At 37.4% G+C, this 27448-nt stretch overlaps 1 protein-coding gene across 2 annotated transcripts in view; it reads left to right on the forward strand.

The window, feature by feature from the left end:
• Nucleotides 1-1094: 1094 nt before the first annotated feature.
• The window catches only part of mppe1 (metallophosphoesterase 1), a 71242-nt gene continuing 44888 nt past the window's right edge, over nucleotides 1095-27448 (forward strand). Inside the window, exons 1-6 of one of the 2 annotated variants that reach the window (XM_067434315.1) lie at nucleotides 1095-1640; nucleotides 1841-1867; nucleotides 1972-2080; nucleotides 18736-18839; nucleotides 22779-22859; nucleotides 22989-23097. In XM_067434315.1, coding sequence (XP_067290416.1) covers nucleotides 1414-1640; nucleotides 1841-1867; nucleotides 1972-2080; nucleotides 18736-18839; nucleotides 22779-22859; nucleotides 22989-23097 — 657 coding nt within the window. In that variant the 5' untranslated portion in view covers nucleotides 1095-1413. The remainder of the gene's footprint in view (nucleotides 1641-1840; nucleotides 1868-1971; nucleotides 2081-18735; nucleotides 18840-22778; nucleotides 22860-22988; nucleotides 23098-27448) is intronic. The other variant, XM_067434316.1, reaches the window with a different exon arrangement.

A 27448-nucleotide genomic window follows, 5' to 3' on the forward strand; every position in this document is an offset into this window, starting at 1 on the left:
TTTGATTTTGTAATATTTGTAAATTAAAGTGTTTTAAAAGTCAAAGTCTCTCTCTCTCTCTCTCTCTCTCTCTCTCTCTCTCTCTCAAAGCAATTTCCTTTTAATATGATTAGTAACTAATTGAATTACACATTTTACCTTAAACAATTACATTCATTTTTGTAATTTAATAACACAATTTCATTACACATTTACACTGTAAGAATATTACACAGTATCTACTTTAAAACAATTATGGTAACAATATTGCATAATTTTTAAGTAGTTTTTATGATGAATTAAATATTATCAGTGGAATGTGCTTTTTTATTTAAGCTGACTTTGAAAAAAATATACAAATTAGAGTAAATGGAAATTATCTGTTTATATTTGACTTTCAGTTATGTTTTTCAGTTAATGGTATGTTTGATGCTGGCACAAGTAGAATTAAACTTGTTATTGCACTATTTCACATCACAACCTAATCATAAGCTCTATTCTTCTGCACAATGGTAACGGTCAAAATATGCAAAGCATGCTCGGAACTAACAATGGTGTCTAACCTTGTTTTCCTTAATTGTATCAGCATAATCAGTTCCTCAATTCAAGCCTCAAAATTGCTTACTTTCCTTAAAAAAATTAGGAAAGTGTATCAGTTTTATTTCTAACACTGAACCACACGTTTCTTATAAAGAATATATAATAGTAATATATAAAAATACATACTATATTCAATACCCATTCATTTTTTTACAGTGTCACTCCTCAACCCTGCATACCTTTTGTTCTAAAATATAATGATCATTTGAAATAAATCACCCCCTTAATGTTGTTTAATTAGTTTTGTTCCAATGTTATTTTCATTTAATAATAAAATAACACAAAGTTGTTGTAAAATCAGTTATCAATAATTCCAATGTAAAACTCACTGAGCAACAGTGATGCATCTAAAAAACCATTGCGTCTATGGAGATTCCCAACAAAGATTGTGAACCAGACGTTTGTGTGTGTGTGTGTGTGTGTGTGTGTGTGATAAAGTTTAGATACGTCGTAATATTACGACTGACCTCTGGATGGCACTCTTCAAGCGTGCACGGAATCTGATGAATTGAATGTCCGCTCAGATGTTCCTCACGCGCACAGCTGTGACGTTTGTCTGTGTAGCAAAACTGCTCCTGCGACATTGCTGGTTACACTGAAAGGAATTAAAAACATCTGCGATATACTGTTGCATTTTTTAGTCTAGATATACAGCGACCTTACGAGAAAACATACGGTTGTGTCGTTTCGATGTTTTTTTTATGTAAAATTCTATTTTAGTGAGAATGAAACTGAAGATGAGCATATTGCTTCGAGCACGCTAGAGGCGTTTTTTTCTTTTTTCGATTTAGCGCGTATATCTTGTGTTTTTACAATGAAAATAGGGCTCTTAAAATGATCTCGATGTTTGGACTGAGTGGTAGATTGGCTGTATCTCTTGTGTTTGCTTTTGTCAGCGTGTTTGTATTGTGTGAATATGTAATCTATTATCTTGTTATTCTGCGTTGCTCATGGCCGCATATTGAAACCGAAGATTCACATTCACCTTTGCGGGCGTTATTTCTTTCTGATACTCACTTATTAGGGGCAATCAGAGGACACTGGTTGGACAAACTCAGAAGGTATTTATCTGATCACGCAGAATCTTAAGACCTGCTTATTTAAACAATCTTGGATTTTTTTATTTTAAGGAATGTTTATTGTAAGTAGCTATATATTTTTCATACATTTTGTTACATTACATTGGAGTTGGCTACCAAATGCCATTGTACATGAATTTGTTTCTCCCCGATATCATCACTGTAGTCTTTTTTACCAACAGTCTTGGAAGGCATTGTTTAGAACAGAGGTATAGTGTAAACATTTAGCAGTAGCTGCACATCAACTAATTATACACGGATCAAATAGACGGGTTCAAAGTCCACCTGAAAGTTTGGATTTTTGTTTTCACAGAGAATGGCAGATGGAAAGAGCGTTCCAGACATCGCTGTGGCTTCTAAATCCAGAAGTTGTCTTCATTTTAGGAGACGTATTTGATGAGGGCAAGTGGAGCTCCAGTCAGGTACAGCTGATGTCTAAAATAATTGCACGCATAGGCTACTGCATTTTCCTTAGTGTTTTGTGCATTTTCTCAACATAAACAGAATACATCAAACAATTACAGATACCATTGGAATATCCCATATATGTAATATAGTCAGTCTCTCTTGTTAATAAAAAGGACAGTATAAACATAACAAGGACAGTTCCAAGTAAAATAATAATAATAATACAAATTTTATAATACAATAATAATAAAAATAAAAATAAATAAATAAAATAATAAGTAAATAAATAAATAGGAAATACAATTATGAATCTGTCATATGATGCGAATTGCGTTCAAACAACTATAAATAGAGGGAGGAAGAAAATAAAATGACAGTAGTAATACAAACAATAAACAGAAGAACAGCAGCTAAATTAAAAAAATAAAATAAAAACAGAAGAGAGAGGAAAAAAAGAACAAACTTTTTTTTAAAATAAAAAGAATAATAAAGAATAAATAACTAATGATAGTAAAGTAAATAAAGAACCATTAAAAACTTGGTCATCCAAAAGACATCTACAAATTAAAATCACAGGCGTAAGAAGGTTATTCTTCAATGCCAGAGGAGATAGATAAACACTCAGTTTCAGTCAATCTCATGTCAATCTTGAGTACCTATAAAGTAGTATTGCATCCTTCATATCTCTAGTCTTTAGTTTTATTATATTTATAAAATAAAGATAGGCTGTACCGAGTCTTTCCGGAAAAAACGAGCGGCTGGAGGCGTATCGTGTGGGCGGAGCTAAAGAATGACGAGCACGCTGCTACTGCACGAGAGCGTTAAGCGTGGAAAAGACGTTACCCTAAATAAACCATGGCTATCAATCAGATTCAATTAATACATATACGATCCAGAATCGGATTTGGAGGTTAAAATAAACTGAACAGGAGAAGCAGCAACGTCAGGACATCCGTCTCTGTGCTATGTAATGTTACTGTATTTAGTGGCTTGTCAACATTTGCGTTTGTTTACTTGTGGATTGTGAGGACATGATTTGGTTTATGGACTATTGTATGCGACTATACCTTAGCAATCGCAAGCAAAACGGGTTTGCACGTCAGACTACTAGTGTTACATAGAAAAACTATGGAGTAGTACATTTGAATGTGCTTTTGTGTGAACACACAAGTTTATTGTTATGTTTGGGGTGGTTTTACAATAAACAAACAGACACCTATAGTGGTCAGCTAAACAAATGTATTTAAACACACGCCATACATCGCATGCTTTATTGATAAAATAACTATACGATCGTGTTGTTTACTTATGTGTACTCACGCAACGATATCCAACTACACACAGACATTTGAAGCAGTTTTACTCACCGCCTGCTTCCAAAACACGATTGTGAAGCTTTATCATCACCGCTCCATCAAAAACACACTTCTTTGGTGACGTTGTTGGTTTGATGAAGTCCTGAGACCGTGAGTGCAGCGTTTATGGGCTGCGTGCATTTGCTCTCTCGCTGACTTGCTCTGATCCGGGTTGCTCTCGTGCGCACCCTTCCGGGAGAAGAGCCCGTACGGCCAGTACAAGGATATTCCGACCCGTTGACGTCAAGCCGACCCATACTCGAAAAAAACTCTCCGAAACTTGTGGGAAACCGGAAGGAGTATTTTTGACACAGAAATACTCCATCAAACGTCCAACTTAGTTTTTGAAACTTTGTCCATGCTTGGGATGGTAATCCAAGTCTTTAACAGTGTAAAAAGCTCAGTATGCATGAAACAGCAGTTTACTTTAAGAAAATTCACTTTCCAACACAATCTAGGAAAGGACCCCAAATTTTATAGAAGTTATCAGAAGATCCCTTCATTGTATGTTTAATTTTTTCTAGTTTGATAAAATAAAAAATATCTTTAATCCACGATGAGTAGGCGATTTCCAATTTATTAAAATTAGACGTCTTGCCAGGAGTGTAACAAGCTACGAAATCAGTCTTATATTTTGGCATGGCAAACGTAAGGGGGAGGGTGCCAAATAAAGCTGTGACAGCCAAAGGTTCAACGTGAATTCCAAGAGTTTCAGATAATGTTTTAAAGATCTGAGACCAATATTTGTGTGACGATGGACAGGACCAAAACATATATGCGCCGTAGTCACGGGAGCCTTATAACAGCGATCACGCATGGGATCCACATTGGAATATATTTTAGAAAGTTTGACTTTGGTCCAGTGGGTGCGATGAAGGATTTTACACTGCATCAGACCAGTCTGGCGCAGAACGATTAGGAGTGCACGCAGTGTAAAATCTTTTCACATTGTTCTTGTTAAATATTTTTACAGAAATATTTTCTCCTATATTCTCCTCCCACTGATCTTTAATAGATGCAAGTTAGCTTTCTCGCAAGGTACAGATTGCTTTGTAAAAATGGGAGAGCATACCTTTCATAACATGGATAGATTTGAGGAAGAAGTCAATGGAAGTAACACCAGGGAGGTTAGGAAACTGAGGGTGTGCAAAACAAAACTGCGAAACCTGCAGATATCTAAAAAAAAAGGTGCTTTGGCAAAGCATATTTTTTCAAGTAGTTGCTGGAAAGATGCAAATACACGATCTATATCAGGGGTATTCAATTAAAATATTAAGAGGTCCAGTTAGAAAAAAAATCAGCAACCAAAGGTCCGCAACATCACAATGACTAACTTGTGTTATCATTCAGTGCCACAGCCTAGTAGTTGTATGGAAATATGTAAGTAGCCTAGTCAAGAAGACGACTGTCAAATAAAATGAAAGTACAAATTTAATAATATTTTAACAATATTTATTGTCTGTTTATTTATTGAGCTGTAGGGAAATAATAAGTACTCTTATAATAAATGATCAATTTAAATTAAATAAAGGCTGCATTTAAAAATAAATTATTAATAAATAAAACACAAGAGTGCATCTCAAAATAAAGTGCTTAATTTTAGAAAAATGAAATAAAAAGTATAGCTTGAGTTTCCCTTTTACTTTTTAGTTAACTCCTTTCACATCTTGAGTTTAAACACATTTTAAAATTAACAATTTCAACACATTAACAAATGAACAGCTTTAAAACCTCCTTTTCTCTTTCTCCTTCTCTTTTCATGTTTGCTTGATTTTTACACACGTCTTCTTTTTGTTTTATCTCAAATAGGGTTTCAGCTACCGCACTCATGCACTCTTTGACAACCCCTCCATCAGTAAAAGTTTTTTTTATCTTCGGCCAAAATCCAAGCAAATTTAAGGGAACATTCGTTAGCACGTTGTTGGGCAGTGAATGAATGTGTTAGGATTCTGCTGGATCGATCATATTGGGCTTTTAGATAGTTTATTTTCTATGTCATCAATGCGAATTTAAGTGGGTATGTTTGGTCAAAAGATTTGTGCTTTGTCTCATAGTGGCGCTTCACATCGCCGCTTTTAATAATCGCGTCTCTGAACATATGAGACACACCAGTTTGGAACTGCCCGTGGGAAGAATGGACATGTAAGAATCTGTCCATACTTGATTAAAAGCTCTGTTTTCGCTGTCCACTTTACTTTTTTAAGAGCACACCATGTGAAACGTTGTCTCTCTTTCGTCTCGTCTCTCCCTGTGTGTGTGTGTTTATCTCTCGCTGTCTGACTCGAGCAGCATCACGTGACATGAAACCAGTACCATAGATGCTAGAAAAGCTGCGTGGTTTAAAATAGAAACGCTCCGTCAAAAGTAAATAATTTTCAGTCATTTATGGGTTATTGGTCCGGGTCCGGACAGAACGGCGGCTGAGTCCGGATCCGGACCTCGGTCCATCTATTAGTGACCTCTGATCTATATAAAGATCTTTAAATGTTAAAATACCCAATGTTGACCACTGAGAAAAGGTCCTATCCATTAATGATGTTGGGAAAACAAAATTTGCTGCTATAGGGGCCAAAATATAAGAGGTTTGTAAACCAAAATGGTGTCGGAATTGCTTCTAGATTCTTAATGTAGTTTTAACAATAATAGTTTTGGTATATGGAGAGGATGAGCATTTAATGGGGGCATGTAATAATGCTGCTCGCGAAGTGGGTATGCATGAAATAGCCTCCATAGTAAGCCACACAGATGAATCATTGGAATGATCTTGATTTAACCAGTATTGCATGGCCCTAAGATTTGCAGCCCAGTAATAAAACTGAAAATTAGGTAAAGACATGCCCCCAATAATTTTAGGTCTCTGAAGGAATGCCTTACAGATTTTGGGGATCTTTTTATTCCAAATAAATTCTAAAATCAGGGAAAAAAGTGTAAAGGAAGGAAAATGGGTATGCACTGAAAATAATAAGTGACTTTTGGAAGGATATTCATTTTAACCAAATTAATTCTTCTAGCCAAGGACAGGGAAAGCAGTGACCAGCGCTCAGTCTTTCTCCATCAGGAGAAGCAAATTACCAACGTTGCATTTAAAAAGATCTTTAAATTTATCTGTAATGCAGACACGAAGATAAGTAAATCTTTGTTGCGAGATTTTAAATGGAAAGTTATGTAAAACGTAATTTCTAGCTGCAGAGTTCAGTCGGAAAATCTCACTCTTGCTTAGATTTAATTTATAACCAGAAATCAAGCCAAAGGATTTTAAGAGATTAAGAGCTGCAGATATTGACCTATCCAAATCTGAAACGTAGAGAAGGAGGTCATCTGCATACAAGGACACCTTTTGTTCTGTACCCATTATTTTTATGCCCATTATAGAAGAATTAGATCGTAGTGCAATAGAGAGGGGCTCAATAGCAATAGCGAAGAGACCGGTGTAGGGGAAAGTATGCTGAACGATTATTATTGGTCCTGACAGAAGCTTGTGGGGCAGAATATAGTAACCTCACCCAAGAAATAAATCTGTGGCCAAAACCAAACTTCTCTAAAGTGTAAAAAAGATACTTCCCCTCCACCCGGTCAAAGGCTTTTTCAGCATCTAATGAAATTACAGCTTTTGGGACAATAGAAAAGGAGGGATTGTATACAATATTGAACAGTTTCCTAATATTAAAAAAAGTGTCTATTTTTAATAAACCCAGTCTGGTCTGGAGAGATAATGGAATATAAGATGGATTCCAAACGTAGCACTAATAACTTTGATAAGAGTTTAAAGTCAGCATTAAGGAGACTGATTGGCCGGTAAGAAGTGCAGTGAAGGGGATATATATATATATATATATATATATATATATATATATATATATATATATATATATATATATATATATATATATATTTAAATTAAAGAAATAAAAGCCTGATTAAGTGTTTGGAGGAGCTTGAGGGAATCAAATGACTACATGTCAATACATGTACAATCATTAAGGGGGCCAGTTTGTCTAAAATATTTTATAAAACTCTACTGGGTACCCATCTGGCCCTGGACATTTACTATTTTGCATAGAAGTAACAGCCTGAGTGAGCTCTTCTATAGTGAATGGTTCTTCTAACTGAGCAGCAGAGTCAACAGTGGGTATGTTCAGTCCACTAGAAGACATCAAAAGCAGGGGGGTTATCAAATTGTTCAGATGCATAATAGAGAAATAAAATATTTTTTAAAATGATTATTAATTAACTGGAGGTTTGTTGTTACCCCTGATGAAGTTTGATTCTGAGGAATGAGATGAGAGGATGAATCCTGTTTTAATTGATGGGCCAACAGCTTACTTGCCTTATCACCCTCTTCATAGTACTTGTATCTGGATCTAAGCATTAAATCCTCTGCATAACATGTTGAAAGAGTGTCAAATTCAGTCTTTAGAGCAAGACGCTCCTTGTATGTATCCGAGGAGGCAGAAATTTGCATAGATGTTATCTATATGAGCAATTTTCTGAACAATATCTGATATTTTGCATTTCCTCATTTTGTCTCTCTATGCAGTGTATGAAATTATTTCCGATGAAGAAGGGATGCTAAAACATCTGAAAATTTGTTTGTTGATATGAATACATCTATTTGATTGGACATCGATTCCTTAAAATGTTCATCTGACAACAACCGGGTATTTAAACGCCAAGGTGGCCGAGTGCCATCAAGCTCCCTTATACAAACCTTCATACTAACTGAAATAACGATTGCGTTGTATGAGCATGTCTCCAAAGAAGAAATTAACCTGTTATCTATCAAGAAAAAGTCAATCCGTGTAAAAGTATGGTGCACTTGAGAAAAAAAAGAATATTCTTTTCCAGACGGGTTAAAAAACGCCAACAATCAGAGACTTTAAGCTCCTCCAGAAAAAACTGAATCACTTGTGTAGACTTTGATAGTGTGTTATGTTTAATAGAGGAGCTGTCGAGTTTGGGATTAATCCAGCAATTAAAATTGTAGTACAGAAAATAAATGTCTGAAAATATTAGCGTTATCCTAGTTAGGTGCATAGACATTACCGAGGAGAACTGGAAAATTATTGATTTTACCAGAGACAATGACAAATCTCCCATTAGAATCAGCTATAACATCAGAGCATAAGAAGGGAACTGACCTGTGTATAAGAATTGCCGCACCCCTGGCCTTACCCTTAAATTTGGAGCGAAATACCTGACCAACCCATCTTCTCCTTAACAAAAGGTGGTCATGAATTTTAAGATGCGTTTCCTGAAGATAGACAAAATGGGCCCCAAGATGTTGGAGCTGATGTAATATCTTACTATGCTTAACTGGTTTGTTCACTCCATTACAATTCCAACTAACAAATGTGAAGCTCCTCCCACCTATATGTTGTGTCATTCTAGGTCATAAACCATAAGGATTAATTTTGTGAGTGAAATTAAAAACTTTACTGCGAAACGGATAAAAAAAAAACAGACCAAGAGGCGAAAAAAAAAAAAAAAAAAAAACACACCCCCACCCGCCCGGCAGAAGCATCTCCCCAAATGAGATACGCGCATACCTTTTTTAACAAACCACCACAATTAACTTTATGCTGCCTGGTGAAAGTGAGATTATAATACAAGAAAGAAAAATAGAACACAGTGAAATGTAAACTAGTGGTTAAACTTCCACAATGACAATAGCGCAAACATGTGCAAATTTATGCTAAACTAAGCCTGAATTATATTATTTAGAAACAATATTCGCAGACAAGTTATCGAGCAGTAGGACAATAATAGCCATATTCTGTCAGTTTGCCCGGACAAAATGTATGAAGCCAAATTGATTACAATGCATTATTTACCTCAGCTGTTTGCAGACACGGCAGTTTTTTTTATAAAGTCAGACGGTTCATAGTTGAATCAGATAGTTACGTTCATAGATGAACTGTCAGCAGAATTAGTGTTTGTTGAGGTGCCGTCAACATCCTCCGACAAATTTGCAGTTTTGCCGCGGCCACTCCTACCCGCGTCCGTTTTCGCTCGAGATGACGACATATTCGGGATTTACCATAGATATAAAAGATCCTACTAATGTCAGGTAAACTAGTTTTACAACTTAAAAAAAAAAAAAATACAAAACTGTGTAAATAAATTAAATATGGCTCTTTCTCACAGAGCAGTGGGCAAACACGTCTTACATCCTTTACAAGGAACAGCGCCCCCCATGTCTCTCATTTCTAATGAATATGGCTAACAATTTACAATATAAGGTCTATGCATTAACTAACGATGAGCAAGATTTATAAGTCTTTTTACATTTTAGTTAATAAAAATCCAGCTGTTCATTGTTTGTTCATGTTAGTTCACAGTGCATTAATGTCAACTAAAGCATGATTTAATTAACAAATAATAATAATAATAATAATAATAATAATAATAGATTTTATTTATAATGCACTTTTCATTCCGAAGAATCTCAAAGTGCAACAAAGGGGGGAAAAAATAACAAAAAAAAATGAATAACAAGTAAAAATATAGAATACTACAAACAAACAATCAACCAACACAGAAAACAGAACAGAAACAGAGCTGATGGTGAACAGAAAACAGCTGATGGTGGAAGCCTCTGTTAGCCCCGCAGCACACTGTGATCCACTCCATGTTTCAGATTTCCCCCAGCGGCAGTGTGTCCCGATGACATCGCTGAGGCACGACAGCTAAAGACCAGATGATGGGTCTTCATGACGATTCAAACGATGGGGATCGCCGCAGCACCATGCAGGAGGCAGAACATTTTTCTGGGCACTTCTGTGGAGACACCGGGGTCGGCGCAGAAGTCCAAGCCGCTCCACGGCCGCAATGCAGGACGGAACAGCGGCGCAGCCGAGAAGCGGAACATCCCAACATCATGCCGGACGCTGATGACGATGGCCCGGATGACGCTAGCCCGGTGCAAACTTCAGCCACCATGTAGCTTAAGCCCAAGGGAGACCAGCAGTGAGCAGCCGTGGCGAGAAACATCAAATGTCCTCCAAACCAGAACCAACCGCAGCAATTCAAACATAAACATTAGAGAAGCGGTTGAAAACGTCGAAACTACGAACAACGTCCTCTCAGTGGCTGCCAGCAATCAGCAACAGTCCCAATTGTAGCTCTGACTGTTAGACTAGTCACAAACATAAGGAAATAAAATAAAATCTAAATCTAATAGTACATTAACATGATTTGTGGGTGGAGAAGCGGCGAACAGACAACGCCAGCGTCCTCTCCCCCACGTTGCCTAGCAACATTAATTATTTAATTAACAATGTATTAGTAATACTGCTGTCAATTGATTAAAAAAAAAACAAATTAATTGCACATTTTTCTGTAATTACAACACAATCATGAAGGGGAATGAAATTTATTGGATATTTCAAACTTTTTTAACAAATCAAAAACTGAAAAATTAAGCGTGCAAAATTATTCGGCCCCCTTAAGTTAATACTTTGTAGCGCAACTTTTGCTGCGATTACAGCTGTAAGTCGCTTGGGATATGTCTCTATCAGTTTTGCACATCGAGAGACTGAAATTTTTGGCCATTCCTCCTTGCAGAACAGCTCGAGCTCAGTGAGGTTGGATGGAGAGCGTTTGTGAACAGCAGTTTTCAGTTCTTTCCACAGATTCTTGATTGGATTCAGGTCTGGACTTTGACTTGGCCATTCTAACACCTTGAAGTGTTTATTTTTGAACCATTCCATTGTAGATTTTGCTTTATGTTTTGGATCATTGTCTTGTTGGAAGACAAATCTCTGTCCCAGTCTCAGGTCTTTTGCAGACTCCATCAGGTTTTCTTCCAGAATGGTCCTGTATTTGGCTCCGTCCATCTTCCCATCAATTTTAACCATCTTCCCTGTCCCTGCTGAAGAAAAGCAGGCCCAAACCATGATGCTGCCACCACCATGTTTGACAGTGGGGATGGTGATGAGCTGTGTTGCTTTTACGCCAAACATAACGTTTTGCATTGTTGCCAAAAATTAAAATTTTGTGGTTTCATCTGATCAGAGCACCTTCTTCCACATGTTTGGTGTGTCTCCCAGCTGGCTTGTGGCAAACTTTAAATGACACATTTATGGATATCTTTAGGAAATGGCTTGCTTCTTGCCACGCTTCCATAAAGGTCAGCTTTGTGCAGTCACGACTTGATTGTTCTCCTATGGACAGAGTCTCCCACCTCAGCTGTAGATCTCTGCAGTTCATCCAGAGTGATCATGGGCCTCTTGGCTGCATCTCTGATCAGTCTTCTCCTTGTATGAGCTGAAAGTTTAGAAGGACAGCCAGGTCTTGGTAGATTTGCAGTGGTCTGATACTCCTTCCATTTCAATATTATCGCTTGCACAGTGCTCCTTGGGACGTTTAAAGCTTGGGAAATCTTTTTTATCCAAATCCGCCTTTACAAATCCGCCTTTACTTCTCCACAACAGTATCTTGGACCTGCCTGGTGTGTTCCTTGTTCTTCATGATGCTCTCTGCGCTTTAAACGGACCTCTGAGACTATCACAGTGCAGGTGCATTTATACGGAGACTTGATTACACACAGGTGGATTCTATTTATCATCATTAGTCATTTAGGTCAACATTGGATCATTCAGAGATCCTCACTGAACTTCTGGAGAGAGTTGCTGCACTGAAAGTAAAGGGGCCGAATAATTTTGCATGCCCAATTTTTCAGTTTTTGATTTGTTAAAAAAGTTAGAAATATCCAAATTTCATTCCACTTCATGATTGTGTCCCACTTGTTGTTGATTCTTCACAAAAAATGACAGATTTATATCTTTGTTCGAAGCCTGAAATGTGGCAAAAGGTCGCAAAGTTCAAGGGGGCCGAATACTTTCACAAGGCACTGTATATATATATATATATATATATATATATATATATATATATATATATATATATATATATATATATAATATAATATAATATTAGTAATACTTTCACATTAAATCTCCAAATGAGTGTAGCAACAACATAATGGGCCCTATTTTAACGATCTGAAAAAAGCGCGAATCGCAAATAACTTTGTGGGCGGGTCTCGGCGCTGTTGCTATTTTCCTATTTTCTATTTTCTTGCGCCTGGCGCAAATCTAAAATGGGTTGGTCTGAAGTAGCTTCATTATTCATAGGTGTGGTTTGGGCGTAACGTGAATAAACCAATCAGAGCGTCATCCAACATTCCCTTTAAAAGCAGGTGCGCAAGTTCCATTATGAATTGCTATTATTATGGCGTATTTACCAGGCGCACACCAGGAGCGGTTCACAGCCGAGGAGACTGATGTTCTTGTAAGAGGAGTGAAGACAGTAGTTGTGTTGTATGGGGATGGGAGAAACCCACCCAAAATAGCATCGTTTAAACAGGCGTGGGAGGAAATAGCCACAATGATTTCCGTCATCTCATGTGTTAATATTTTTTTAGTGTAACAATTTGATTTGCAAAAATAACTGTTGCATCTGTGTAGATTACATGAGCAAAGTGTATGCGCATTATGCACGCTATACATTATGGTCAAGCATGCGCCCTTAAAATAGCATAATGAACAACGTGCAACGCGCCACTGACTTTAGACTAGGTTTTTTTCTGGTCAGTGGCGCAATTGTTTAATGGAACAGCAAAATAGCACCAGGGATTGTTTGCGCCGGAACACGCCTCCTTTTTTTGCGCTGAACTGCCCAGGGAGCGCAAGTTCATTCACTAGTTTAGCGACTTGCTTCTGTGGAGGGAAAAGCGTGCTTTGCGCGGGTGCAAAATAGGAATGACACATGCGTCGGTGTACAAAGTCAATTGCGCTGGGTGTAAGATAGGGCCCAAAGACAGTAATCTATTTTCAAATATGTGTTTATTGTCTTCTCTTTTTGAATAGGCCAGTGACATCGATCAATACCTACTGCTGCTGATGTTTCTATGAAATAGATTTTGCTGTTGTTGATGTTTTAGCCATCAATTATAGGTATTTAGTATTACAGTATAATTAAAAGCTATCAATTTTAACATTTATTAGGCTTTAAAAATAACTTTTAATTTACAGTGGTCCGAATTATTGGCACCCTTGGTAAATGTGATCAAAGATGTCTGTAAAAATAAATCTGCATTGACCTTACCTGACACCAGAGGTGGACAAAGTACACAAATGTATTACTTGAGTAAGAGTACTACTTGTCAAATACTACGGTTACAAGTGAAATGTCTAAAAACAGATTTTAACTTTTTTTTCGATTTGTTTTTAAAAGTACTTAATGGCCCGCTGAAGTGCAGCATTATTCAAAACCGCAATTCAATATTTGTGATTCCCCCTGAAACGGCTCCAACTGTTAGCAGCTCCTCCCCTTTTTTGAAACCGCCAATAGCGTTTCATTAATAATATTCCAGTTTGACTAGAGCCTTTCTCTTTGGTAAAGCCAGTTTTCTCTAACTGTTTATCATCATCTCCTCAATATCGCTTTGAAATACAGCATTCTGTGCAAAATTTATATAGGTCCGATATGTTTGTTGTCTGCTCCGACTCGCGCATATGATCTGCTCTGCGCTCTCGTATCTCTAATCAACATTTTGCTGGACGATAAATTGGCCAAGAAATTATTGCGATGAACGATAATATTGTCGCTCTGAGACCATTTTCATCTAAAATAATGATAATGGCTTAATAATGCAGGTAGATTTTTTAAAAGATCAATAAACTTTTATTTCTAAAGACTATTTAACACTAAAAATGGAAAACATTTAAAATATCAATAAATAATTAATCAATAAATCCTTAATCAATAAATCATTACAATAAATGAAATAAAATTCCCACCAATTTTTTTTTTAAATGGATGAAAACTGCAACAGATGAGGTGCATATTAGGGGTGGCACGGCTGACCCAAGTTTCGGTTCTGTACGGTTCTTGTTTTTTTCTTTTAATCAAAACACTCCAGAAATTTACTTCAGCATATGATATATAACTTAATTATCAACCGTTTAGGATACAGCATTTAAAAAAAAGTTATATCTTGTAATCATGCTCAAACAATTTGACTTGACCAATCTCTGAGGAAAGCTAGGTGAGATTCTGGTACAGAAAGAGAGAAGACATGGATGACTTGCTTTCAATTTTTTTTTGGCAAAAAAAGGAGAATGTGTATTGCTATCTCTATAGGACCTTATGTGCCTTTTTAGCACACAAAGATTGAACTGAAGAATTAACTGCCAACTTCAGTGTAGCTTTATGCCTCGTTTATGCGTGAGCGCGAGGGTGTGCACGGCAAAAATAACGTCAATGCGGAGTGCGCAAAACCCCATTCCGCTTGGTGCTGTGCACGTCAAATTTTGTAACTTTGCATGGAGCTCCACAACCGAAGAAGCACGAGCTCCAAGAGAAGCTGGCCGAGCATGACGTCTCATAACACTGGCACCCGGTCTGCTCGTCGAGTATAAACATCTCCCTAAATGAGGCGCGCGCGTCAACGAGAAAGACGAGGAAAACAAACAAGTATTGCGGCCGGAAAAATGATTGAACTAATTTTTTTTATCGTGCGATTAATTGATTTATTGACTATCGTAACAGGCCTATGTGTCTGCTGCTGTGGTGCGTGAAACTAACGTGAAACCAGACTTCATTCGCCTCAACTGAAAGCATATTTACACTGAATAGTTTCCTATCACATATAAAGTGTAATATGTTCCTTTCACTTTGTAGCAATCAGTAAATGTGTTAAAAACTGACCGATTTCAGGCGCAACGTCTTCAGCAGCGTAGGGGGCAGGCTTTAGATTCTAGAGAGCATTTGATTGGACAGAAGATTTGATGAGAAGGTGAAGTCTGTGATGTCATAAAAATTTGTAATTCGTTTTGATGGAAGTGAGAGACTGTAATTTTTGAATGTTTATATTTCCTGAATGCGAATTTTGTCATTGTTTTGGAACATACCAGCTTATTCATAACTTTAAGGCTGACATTGTCATACTAGCAACTAAAAAACTTCAGTGGCTTTTTAAGTATCAAAAGTATTATTGTTGCATTGTATAAATGTACATTATGCCATCATGGTTTAAGCAAGTCAGTGATGCTCCATCTGACATGCTAGCATACGCCTGCTTTAAACTAATTTCTGTACTTGAATAAAAGTTACAAGCTCTTTACAAAGCTGCTGCCACTTTAAAGGAGAACTCCGGGAAATTTTTTTTAAGTTAATCTTGATCGTTATACCTTTGTGAGTACTGTCTATAGAAAAAAAAGAAAAAAAGAACCGGATTGGTGCTTGCAACACGAAGCTGTTACAGTTAAAGGGTTACTTCAGTGATTAGCATATGGCTTTGTATCAGTAGAAACCCTGGAGTATATTCGAATGTTTGTGCCCCCCATATCCCCCTGAGACGAGATTTATGCATTTAAAGGTCCCGTTCTTTACGTGTTTTCGAAGCTTTATGTTTACAGTGTGCAATATAACATTAGTTCATGTTTCATGTGTAAAAAAACACAGTATTTTTCACACAATTTACTTATCTGTACACCGCTGTTTCCTCTGTCCTAAAAACGGCCTGATGATTTCCTTGTTCTATGAAGTCCCTCCTTCAGAAACACGTAACGAGTTCTGATTTGGCCAGCGCTTCCCGTGTTGTGATTGGACAGCAGCTTAGCGCACTTTGCCCAGAAAGGTCCCGCCTCTTACTATAATGGGGAGATGCAAGCGCTAAATGCGCAATCTTCTCCACGTGGGAGAGCAACAAGACCACGCCCCCTATTTTGCGTGTTTTTGTGGGCGGAGGGTTAGTCAACAAACGGTTCTAGTGAGGTCATTCATGCCAGGAAGTGCAGGGGTGTAGTCCAAACTGGCCATTCGCTGTAGGCTTTGAAAGGGAACTTCTGTTAAATAAAATATCTCGCTTGGCATTGAACTTTGAGCTTTATAATTTTACAGGTATTATTTATGCTCCAACAACAACATTTCACACTAAATAAAGTTTAAAAGATGGAATCGCGAAGAACAGGACCTTTAATAATAATAAAAAAAGATCAAAAGTTGTTGTCTTAAAATATCGGGATACATACCGTATTGTGAGTTCAGTATCATGATGCATATTGAATCGTCACACAATTGTATAGTATACTTGTACGTTTTCTTACAAGTAAGAACATTCTACTTCTACGTTCTTATTTTTTATATATTTGAAAATATACCTTTAACAGTACTTATGCACATTAAATTTCTATTTTAAAAACATTTTATTCTAGGTTCATGCTTGCTTTTTATCAAGGCTTAAATATGGGTAAGTTTAATTTAAAAAATAGCAATATTTTGAGCAAAAAGCTGAGAAAATCTAAAGATTACATCCCGGGGCCTATTGCACAAAACTAGGTTAGGGATTAAGCCAGGATGTCTCGGTGATCTTGTCATCTGTATGTGAAATTTAGTACACCAATGTTGTGTAAACGTACCCTGAAGGCACACTCACACCAAGAACGATAATAATAATGGAAAATACCTCTATATATGTGTAAAAATTGAGCCAGGATCACCAAGATATCCCAGCTTAATCCCTTATCCTAGGTTTGTGCAATAGGCCCCAGGTCGGATTCTGAGCGATGATCAAAACATAGGTGAAGTAGATAGTTAATCAACACCTCCAAAGCTTCACAGTCATATAGCTCATCCTGGGTTCACTTTTCATTCAGAAATAAGCCGTTTTGATTTATATACATACAGTATGTTGATGATGGTGGTTATATAATATTTGTGTAAGCAATTTTCTGTCACTTCTGCTGCTGCTTTTTGCGTGTTTTGATCAGGAGATTTTATACTCTTTAAGGCCGGGGACACACTGCAAGCGTGTCGTGAGCGTCTCGGCTGCGTGGCGTGTCCGTTTTTATTTCGGCTCCCATGTTAACCGGTTAGCGCTTGCATACTGCCTGCGTCAGCCGCGCGGCTCACGCGCGGTCCGAGCCGCGCGGAAAACGCGTGCATGCTTCAAATAGAAGAGACGCCTATTTTTCACGCGACACGCGAGCGTGTTGGAAGCGTTTCTAGGCAAAATAGCATAGGAAAAGATGTTTATATGCCATTTTGATACGCATACATATTAATAAATGACATTTTCATGTTTGAAAGTCTGTAGGTTAACATCAATGCAGATATAGGCCTAGTTGTAATAATAAAAAACAACACAATTATCGATTTTGAAATATTAAACCTGTCAATAGCCTACAGAGCGAAATATTCTGTAGCCTATTTTGCCGTCAATACCATGTATGGTCAGGCTATTGCCGACGTTGTCTTTGCTGTATCAATAGGCAATCTATTTATATTTAACATGAAGTATAGGGCTTCCCAGCAGCAGCAGCGCCGCGTCAGACACGCTTCTGGTGTGCAAAGACAGAGAAAACCCTGCGCAGCCGCCCCGCGGCTGACACGCAGCAGAAACGCCACGCTTGCAGTGTGTCTCCGGCCTAAGAAGATGTGTAATAGTGTTCCCTACAGTATAACAGTGAAATCATGAATAGCTGGAAAATTCCGTTCCAAATGGTAAAGTAGATTTGAAGTAAATATGTGCACTACCAGTATCTACCAAATATCTGAACTAGCCTACACAAAAATACAGATATTCAGAGAGCATGTAAAGCTATGTGAAGAACTAAGTATTTAATAAGCCACTCCATTAAAAGAGTTAACAACTACAAGCAAAGTATATCTTGAGTAATTAATTATACTTTTAAGTATATCTTGATCAAAAGATTGAGGACAAGTATGGGTCAAATATACTTGGACCTTTCTGTCAGTATTAGTGAAGTGTCAATACTACTTTTTCGTAAGGGAATGCTGTACAAATCCATGGGAAGGGACTGTTGATATATCTGTGTACAGTTTTTAAACCAAGTTTCTATGGAATCTTGTTTCCACCAACATACATTTTTTCTTACCATACCTTTATGAAGTGTCATTGTTGATATTTCTCATTTCAAATATTGCAAATATTTTTGTTTAATCACACAGGTCTAATGGATTCTCTTTTTTTGACCATGGATAAGTATCCAGTCAGTTAGAAATTTTACAGTCAGACACAAAAGATAAACTTCAACTTATGTATGACTTTTTATATGGGTTTTAAATAATGCATATGTCAGTAATCCCTTGTCAGATGTGATATGCTACACTTCAGAGGTCAAATATATACAAATGTAGGAAAACAAAAACCAAAACAACAATCACATCAAAAGAGAATCAGCTACCATTTTATAGGTTCATATTTTAATCGGAAATGTCATAAATCAGATTAGTTTCACATTACAATTGCCACCAGCTATTATGACTCTTCTGTGCTCTCCACTCAGGACTGGGAAGATGATGTCAAACGTTTTAAACGGATCTTTCGTCACCCTAGTGACACAAAACTTGTGGTTCTTATAGGAAATCATGACATCGGCTTCCATAACGAGTGAGTTACAATTGACCTGCAGATGTAAAGGGTGACCAATAGCATTGCTTTATATAAAAAAGGTAACAACAATAACATTCAGTTATAAGTCATATATTTAGTTAATGAGGAACTAATTGTTTACAAAACATGATTAAATATTCATAAATGATAAATAAGTAATATGCTTACATTTTATTAATGTCTTGTTAAGTCAGTTATAAGTCTTATCATTTTTTATCCCCTTGGTTTGTGCTTTTGAACACAGACCAGCTTACACTGATCATTTACTAATGGTCTGTTCATAATTTGTTTAAGATTAACCATTGTTTATTCAGTTGATACTAAAATAATTTTTACATAAATACTTCAATGATTTATAAGTGATAAAATATCAACTAATACCTCATCAAACATCTACTACTGATCTGTTTTTAATTTTATTTTATTAAGATAAAACTGCACATTTGTAAATTGTTAACATGCCACTTATTAGTTATAAAAAATATAGTCAGGTTTTGTAAATTAGTTCATCATTAACTAATAATTTATAAATGACTTATGACTGAATTAACAAACCATTTATAAATTGTTAGCATGCCACTTATTAATCATTTATGACTATATAGTCAGGTTTTGTAAATGATTAGTTAATCTTTAACTAATTACCGTAATTCCTCAAATAAAAGCCTGTAGTCAATTAAACGCTGAGCCTCTGATAGTGGCCGGGGTCGTGGTCAGCAAATTAAGGCCAGGGGGAAATGTGTGGATAATTTCCTAAATGCCTTTTGTTTAATGTGCATTCTACTGTATGGTGCCTGGCTGACCGACATCCCGCAACCATCCGGATGCCACGTTCTTGCAAGTGCAACACACACTAATCCTGTAGTAGTCTCTTCTATAGTTAACCTAACAACTTTGCAGGGATTGCTCTGTAAATTAAATTGAGAATATAACTGATGCATTTATGCCATTTTAAATAGGCTACTGTAGTCTATGAGAGATGCGACATCTGTGAAAATACTGTGTCAGGCAGGCTACACAAATATAGATCTTCACAATATTAGCCTCTTGCCTTTTAATACAACTTACTCTGCATTTAACTTCAAATATTTTATTTTGTACAAGAAAACAGCATAGGCTTCAAAATTGTTGTTGAAATATTGTAAAGTGATCATATGAACTACAGTCCCTGACAAAAGTCTTGTCGCTTATCTTTTTTCTAGAAATGAGATTCTGATATTAACCTGACTTTTAATGAATTCATTAGTGTTGAAAAGCTAAAACCCTCCCAAATGATGTTTAATGCACTGAAATAAATAATTTTCACAGAAAAAAATATTTATCATTTAATCAAGACAGAAAGGTCAAATTTTGGCAAGACAAAAGTTGTGTCGCCTATACAGAAATTGAACAAATTTACTGCAAATACAAAAATATGTCAGCAAATTAAGTTGTGGTGCTGTGAGATCCAAATGTAATATCTTGTATGACTTCCATGAGCTTGAAGGACTGCATCCATGTGGTTTGGCAAGGATTCATACAATTTATTGATGAAGTCATCAGGAATAGCTAAGAAAGCAGTCTTGCATGCCTCCCAGAGTTCATCAATATTCTTTGGTTTCGTCTTCCATGTGTCCTCTTTCATCCTACCCCACATATGCTCAATGATGTTCATGTCTGGTGACTGGGCTGGCCAATCCTGGAGCAACCTGATCTTCTTCGCCTTGAGGAACTTTGATGTGGAGATGGAAGTATGCGATGGAGCGCCGTCCTGCTGCAGAATTTGGCCTCTTTTATGGTTGGGAATATAAGAGGTAGCTAAGATTTCTTGGTATTTTAGACTATTGATGTTGCCTTCCACCCTGCAGATCTCTCGCACACCCCCATACTGGATGTAACCCCAGACCATGATTTTTCCGCCACCAAACTTTCTGGGTGAATCTCGGATCCATTCTGGCTTCAGTAGGTCTCCTGCAATATTTGCGGCGACTGTGGTGTAATTCAACAGAAGAATCATCTGAAAAATCTGCCACTTTTCCAGCGTCCATCCTTTTAGCAGGCTGTGGGCCTTGGCAAATGCCACACGTTTTTTCAATTGTCTTTTGTTTAGTGCTGGCTTCCGGGCACTGATTCGACCATGGAGGCCATTTCGAGACAGAATCCGACAAACTGTTCTGGTTGACACAGGGACTTCAGGTGACCAGGTCTCGTGGAGCTCTGCTGCAGTGGAAAATGGGCTGGCCTTGGATTTTCAAGCCAACAAACGGTCCTCTCGAGCAGTTGTCTTGTGGGGTCTGCCTAACCTGGGCTTGTCAAAAACGTCTCCAGTCTCTTCAAATCTTTTTTTTTAATCCTCTGTACTTGACGCTGAGACACATTGAAGGTGTCTGCCACATCAGCAGTGGATCTGGTCTTCAGCCTCATGATAATCAAAACTTTAGTCTCAGGGTGAATCTTAGGCATGTTTGCAGAGGTCTAGTTGCAGTTGATCGTACTGGGGTTCTTTTTATACACACTTGAGACCTAATTGATTCATTATTAGTCACAGGTGAAGCTCATATGACAAGGTGACAACACTTATGTCTTTGCAAAAATTGACTCAATGGGCTTTACCAAGCTGTGAATTTTAGAATACTTTTTGAAAGTTTAGTTTTTCACTGAAACATTATCACAAAAGCTGGTGGGATTAAAATGAGCCATTTCTTGTAAAAAAATCTTGATTAGAAATATATTTCAGCGGCACTTTAGGTCAATTTGTACACAAGCGACAAGACTTTTGTCAGGGACTGTAGGTGACACGAAAGACTATGAAAAACAATATGCACAATCAAAATGTAATATCTCCAACAAAAGTGAAGTGCGTGCAGCTATTTGGAAGCGCGGATGAGTAATTAGTTGGGTCAGAAAAATAATGAAGTATAAAAAAGTATTTTTTTTTAAAAAAGTAAAGCGACACTTTTTAAGTGAAAGATAGCTTTTTTCCCTTATCAGCAACGAGTCATTAATTGGGTTAGAAAAATAACGAAATTATAGTTTTTTTTCAGTAGAAAATATTTATGTAAAGAAATGTATTAAAATAAAAAGTGCTTAAAAGTGCACAACTCAAGTGGAAGGAAGCTTTTTACCCTTGTGCAACGATGTATAGAAAGCGCAGAGTCATTATTTGGGTTCGAAAAATTACAAAATTATAGTTTAAGTATATAACTTATTTATGGAAAGAGATATAGTAAAATAAAAAGTGTTTAAAAGTGCACAACTATTCGTAAGTGGAAGGAAGCTTTTTTTTCCTCACGGACAACCAATATAGAAAGGACTGAGTCGGGTTATTAGGCTAAAATAACTGCATGTGCAAACTTTAATATAAAAATTAAGTGCAGAATAACATTTAAACATTTTCAAACTGAGTCACTGGTGGTTACCGATAAAGTTACAGTAAAAAAAAATCAATAATATCTACACTATTGCTTTTATTCGCTATTAATTTAAAACGGTTTATTTAAAGCAATTATTTTTCAAACGGTGGAATAAGAAATACAGGCCTGCCCCTAATAAAAGCCTGCTTCAAATAAAAGCCTGTTCCCATTGGCAGTTCAGGTAAATAAAGACATCGGCCTTTATTTGAGGATTTACGGTACTTATGAGTAATTAGTTAATAACTGACAAGTGATGAAATTATGGGCTGAATTCGAACATATTAACATACTACTCATACTATTTCATAAACATATATGGTAGGAAAAGCATAAGCATTATGCTGTTCAAAAAAGGTTGGGCACCCCTGATGTAGTCCTACTTTGAAGTGAAGTTAACTTGACTTGAATGTTTTTTGAGAAATGTTTATCTATTTTGACTCTGTGTATTTGCAAATGTAATATTAATTGTAGTGTGCTGTCAACATCTCAGATTAGAATTTAACTGTGAGACTGGCTCCATTATTTTTTTTTCTTCCTTTGGCAGAATGACTAAGCAGAAGTTGGAGCGGTTTGAGCAAGTGTTTAATGTGACATCAGCAAGGATCCTCACCATGAGAGGAGTTAAGTAAGTTTCTTAACATAAACTAAGTATTTTCATGTTCTGTTAAATTCCTTTACCAAAATTCATAATCTTGATTAAAAAAAAATGTGAACAAAAATAGCAAGTTTGGCTCTGTATCGTTTATTTCAACAGTTTCTTGCTGGTGAATAGTATTGCACTTCATGGTGATCGCTGCCCTATCTGCCAACGTGTGGAGGAGGAGTTACATGCACTCTCACATGCTCTTAACTGCTCTTTTCAGGTAATTTTTTTTGCAAGTTCTCCCACTTAAAAATCATGGAGGGGTTTGAAATTATCATCATAGGTGCATGTCCACTGGGAGAGGCATAATCTGAAAAAAACAGAAATCCAGAAATCACAACAGGGCTGTACGCTAACTTTTTTTCTTGAGGAGAAATTTAACAAAAATTAGGAGCACAGTAAAAAATGTAGGCGCACATTCCAATCCATCAAACACATTCCAATTTTAACTTTCTTATTACAGGACGATATTTGTCCTATAAGAGCAATGTTTTCTAATCTTATTAAATGTATGCATCATCTGTCGATTTTTTTTTTTTTTTTAAATTCAACATAATTCTGACATAATATTATCATTAACTTCTGAGAGTACAGCACAAATGCACACACACAAAAAAAGCAGAACTGGACTTCATATAATAAAACACCTAATCATGGGGGCGGCAGTGGCTCAGTGGTTCATGTAGGTTGTCTACAAACCGAAAGGTTGGTGGTTCAATCCCCGGTTCCACCTGACCAAGTGTCGAAGTGTCCTTGAGCAAGGCACCTAACCCCAGCTGCTCCCGACGAGCTGGATGGCGCCTTACATGGCTGACATCGCCGTGGGTGAATGTGAGGCAAAAATGTAAAGCGCTTTGGATAAAAGCGCTATATAAATGCAGTCCATTTACCATTTACCATGAGCTCATGGGTTAATGTTGTGTGAATGTTTTACATATAAGTTTTTGAATTTAGAAATATGTACAAATTAAGTATAAATATGAAAATAAAACCGCCAGTAGGTGGCGGCAAGTCATTCATTCAATAGTTCAAAACACAAGATTCAGTTGAATCGAATCGCTTGGAGATGCGAATTAGTTCTGGTGTGACTTTGATTTTCACAAATAGACAGTGTTGTGGCTAAAATGTTGTTACTTAATATCAACTTGTCTATTGGATTTTTGTTCAAGATCAGTATCACATATGCAATCATGCCAATACTCGGAGCTATAGCAAGCCGTAACTTTTGGCGCTCTGGCGCTTCATAAACAGAACCGCATGCGTCTTGTGGAAGAACACTGCAGCCAATCAGATACTGTGCTAATCCGCAGCGGGAATATTTTATTTTATGTGTACCATAGTGATTTAGGATAAGACAAAAACACAGTTTGGAAAAAATCTTCATGATATACTTGCTCATTATATACATTTAGTATTTTTTTTAAATGCATGTGTGATAAAGATTAACTCAAGGGCTTTTTAAATGTATTATTAATAAATTATTGTTTGATGGCATTTATGCCCCAAGCATCTGCTAATTTCTGAGCGTGTTTATGATAAATCAAATGTGGCATTTCCAGTTCATTTTGATTTGGCTGTAAATCAACAGCGCGAGGCGTCTGGTAGCTAAAGTGCGCATTGGTTGCGTCGTCACACCCTTTTCACATTTTAAACAATCTTTGTTGGAAGTGTAGTCTGTCTCGCACTTTTTTTGCACTTCTTCTCACTTCTTCTGCTGACTGAAGGCATTAAAATCAGTTGATTGCAGTAGGAAATGTAGCCTATCAGTTTCTCAGTGTTGATGCACTTTAGAAGTTGTAGTTTTTATTCTGATTGTGTTACATGCATCCATTCATGAGAATCGAGCGGGTCACATTTGGACCAGGGGGACTGTCCTCTATCAGAATGTCAAATCGTTACAATTTTCCAGCAAACGGTGCGCCTCAATATTTTTTCCCAGTCGCATGAAGTAATTTTTAGGCGTAAATGCGCCCAAAATGGGCACTATATGGAGCCCTGCACAATGTATGATTTTTTTCACTATTGATTTATATGTTGCAGCTGCAAATAAGTATTTAAACTCCTGTCTATCAGCTAGAATTCTGACCCTTAAAGACCTGTTAGTCTGCTTTTAAAATGTCCACCTCCACTCCATTTATTATCCTAAATTAGATGCACCTGTTTGAGGTCGTTAGCTGCATAAAGACACCTGTCCACCCCATACAATCAGTAAGAATCCAACTACTAATATGGCCAAGACCGAAGAGCTGTCCAAAGACACTAGAGACAAAATTGTACACGTCCACAAGGCTGGAAAGGGCTACGGGAAACTTGCCAAGCAGCCTGGTGAAAAAAGGTCCACTGTTGGAGCAATCATTAGAAAATGGAAGAAGCTAAACATGACTGTCAATCTCCCTCGGACTGGGGCTCCATGCAAGATCTCAATGATCCTAAGAAAGGTGAGAAATCAGCCCAGAACTACACGTGAGGAGCTGGTCTAAGACCTGAAAAGAGCTGGGACCACCGTTTTCAGGGTTGCTGTTGTTAAAACACTAAGGGCGTTTTCACACCTGAAAGTCCGCACTAAGGTCCGAACCAAAGTTCGTGTTTGGACATTTGGTTCGTTTTGGTTTGCTTTCACATTGCAGTTATGTCAGCGCACCAAAGAACTTTACATGACGCACTGGCGTCCTGTCGTCATCATCTATGTGGGCTGCATCTTAACATTGATTGGTTTGTTAGCGGATGTGCGTCTGACGTCAGTGTGTTGTCAATTCAGCGGCTAACTTTTGACAAGAATGAACAGCAGACGCATCGTTGCCAATACTGTTAATATTATGGCATTACTATCTGCAGCACCAACTATACTCGAGGCAAATTCACCAAATGAACGTCCTCGTTGAGCAAACATTTTATCGGCGCTGACAGGAAAGGAGGAGCTCCTAGAAGATAGGCTTTTTAGCCAAACAATGTATTTTATTTTATAGTTATGTTTAAATATTATAATGTTATTTTTAAATTTCATCTAGGCAAAATTGATTATGAAACGTGCACAGATGTGCAATATATGTCAAAGACATTAAGATTTGTTTTGTAGAAAGCTTTATTTTGTATCTTAATTTTAATAAATGTTTCATCGTTTGCCTGAATTTAATAAATAAGCTTAAATAAATAATAGAGCAGACATCCCGTGACGGAGTGATCATTTGCGTTGCACATGAACTGGAGCGGTCTCATAAATAAACCGAAACTCATATAGTCAAGCAGAGCACGCTGTTCACGCGAGCTGACATGAGTACACTGATAAAATGCTGCGCGCTCCATCACTGCTGCTCACATGTGCAGTGAGTTTAATCTGTGTTTTTTCACTAATCCTACACCAGAACTTCCTGTAAATGGTCTGAAAGTCCGAACTATACAGAAAATGCTTTCACACAAGAAACGAACCGAACCTTTGTTCTGTTTGGTCCGGACCGAGACTACCTCTTTTCGTCGGACCAAATTTCGTCTGTTTGGTCCGGACCATGGTCCGGGGGAGGTTTCACACCTGTAATTTTGGTTCGTACCAAACTGAAAAGTCCGAAAATCCGGACCAAACAAGGTAGGTGTGAAAGCACCCTAAGACGTCATGGTTTAAAATCATGCATGGCACGGAAGGTTCCCATGCTTAAACCAGCACATGTCCAGGCCCGTCTATAACCATTTGAATGATCCAAAGGAGTCATGGGAGTAGGTCATGTGGTCAGATGAAACCAAAATATAACTTTTGGTCATAATTCCACTAAACATGTTTGGGGGAAGAAGAATGATGAGTACCATCTGAAGAACACCATCCCTACTGTGAAGCACGGGGGTGGTAGCATCATGCTTTGGGAATGTTTTTCTGCACATGGGACAGGGCGACTGCACTGTATTAAGGAGTGGATGACCGGGGCCGGGAAAAAAAAACGGAAAAAAATCCCCCCCCGCGGTAGTAGAAGCGTGACAGTCTGCTTTGCGAGTGAGCGCACGTATGGGGGTTCAGGGACAGTTCACAGGAGTCGCACTGTCACTGCTGAAAGTGGACGCATCTTGCAGAGAAGATGTAAGAAATTGCAGAGCCCAACTTGACCGCAGCAAAGAAAGAGATTTTAACTCCATAATCTAAAAAGCAATGTCTGGAAGTACTTTGGATCTTGGTCGGTAGGAGGTAAAATTGTTGAGCCGCGAGATTGTTATATGCAAGCTAAGAAATACAGTTAGCATACCATGCCTCATTTTATTTAACGTTAAACAGAAACACTAAAGTGTAGGCTACTGTACTGACTGAAGAGATTATGCACTGCTTTCACTGGTGTGATTTACCATGCCACCACAGCACAGCTCGCATGGAGCGCTCAATATGTTGTAAAACTTCAATTAATATTAATAATATTTGTTTCAATCACTGAATGAAGCCTGCTATATTTGGGACAAGAGTCGCGAGTCTCGTGCCCTTAAATTGCTTGCACAAAACTCTTGATCAGCTCTCAAAGTTTGTTAGTTTAAACCGTTATGCATAGTGAGGGCGAGAGAGAGAGAGAGAGGTCTGCGCTCTGCGGTCTTGGCCATTA

The sequence above is a fragment of the Pseudorasbora parva genome, chromosome 24 (assembly GCF_024679245.1).
Source record: "Pseudorasbora parva isolate DD20220531a chromosome 24, ASM2467924v1, whole genome shotgun sequence".
In the NCBI taxonomy this organism is placed as follows: Eukaryota; Metazoa; Chordata; class Actinopteri; order Cypriniformes; family Gobionidae; genus Pseudorasbora; species Pseudorasbora parva.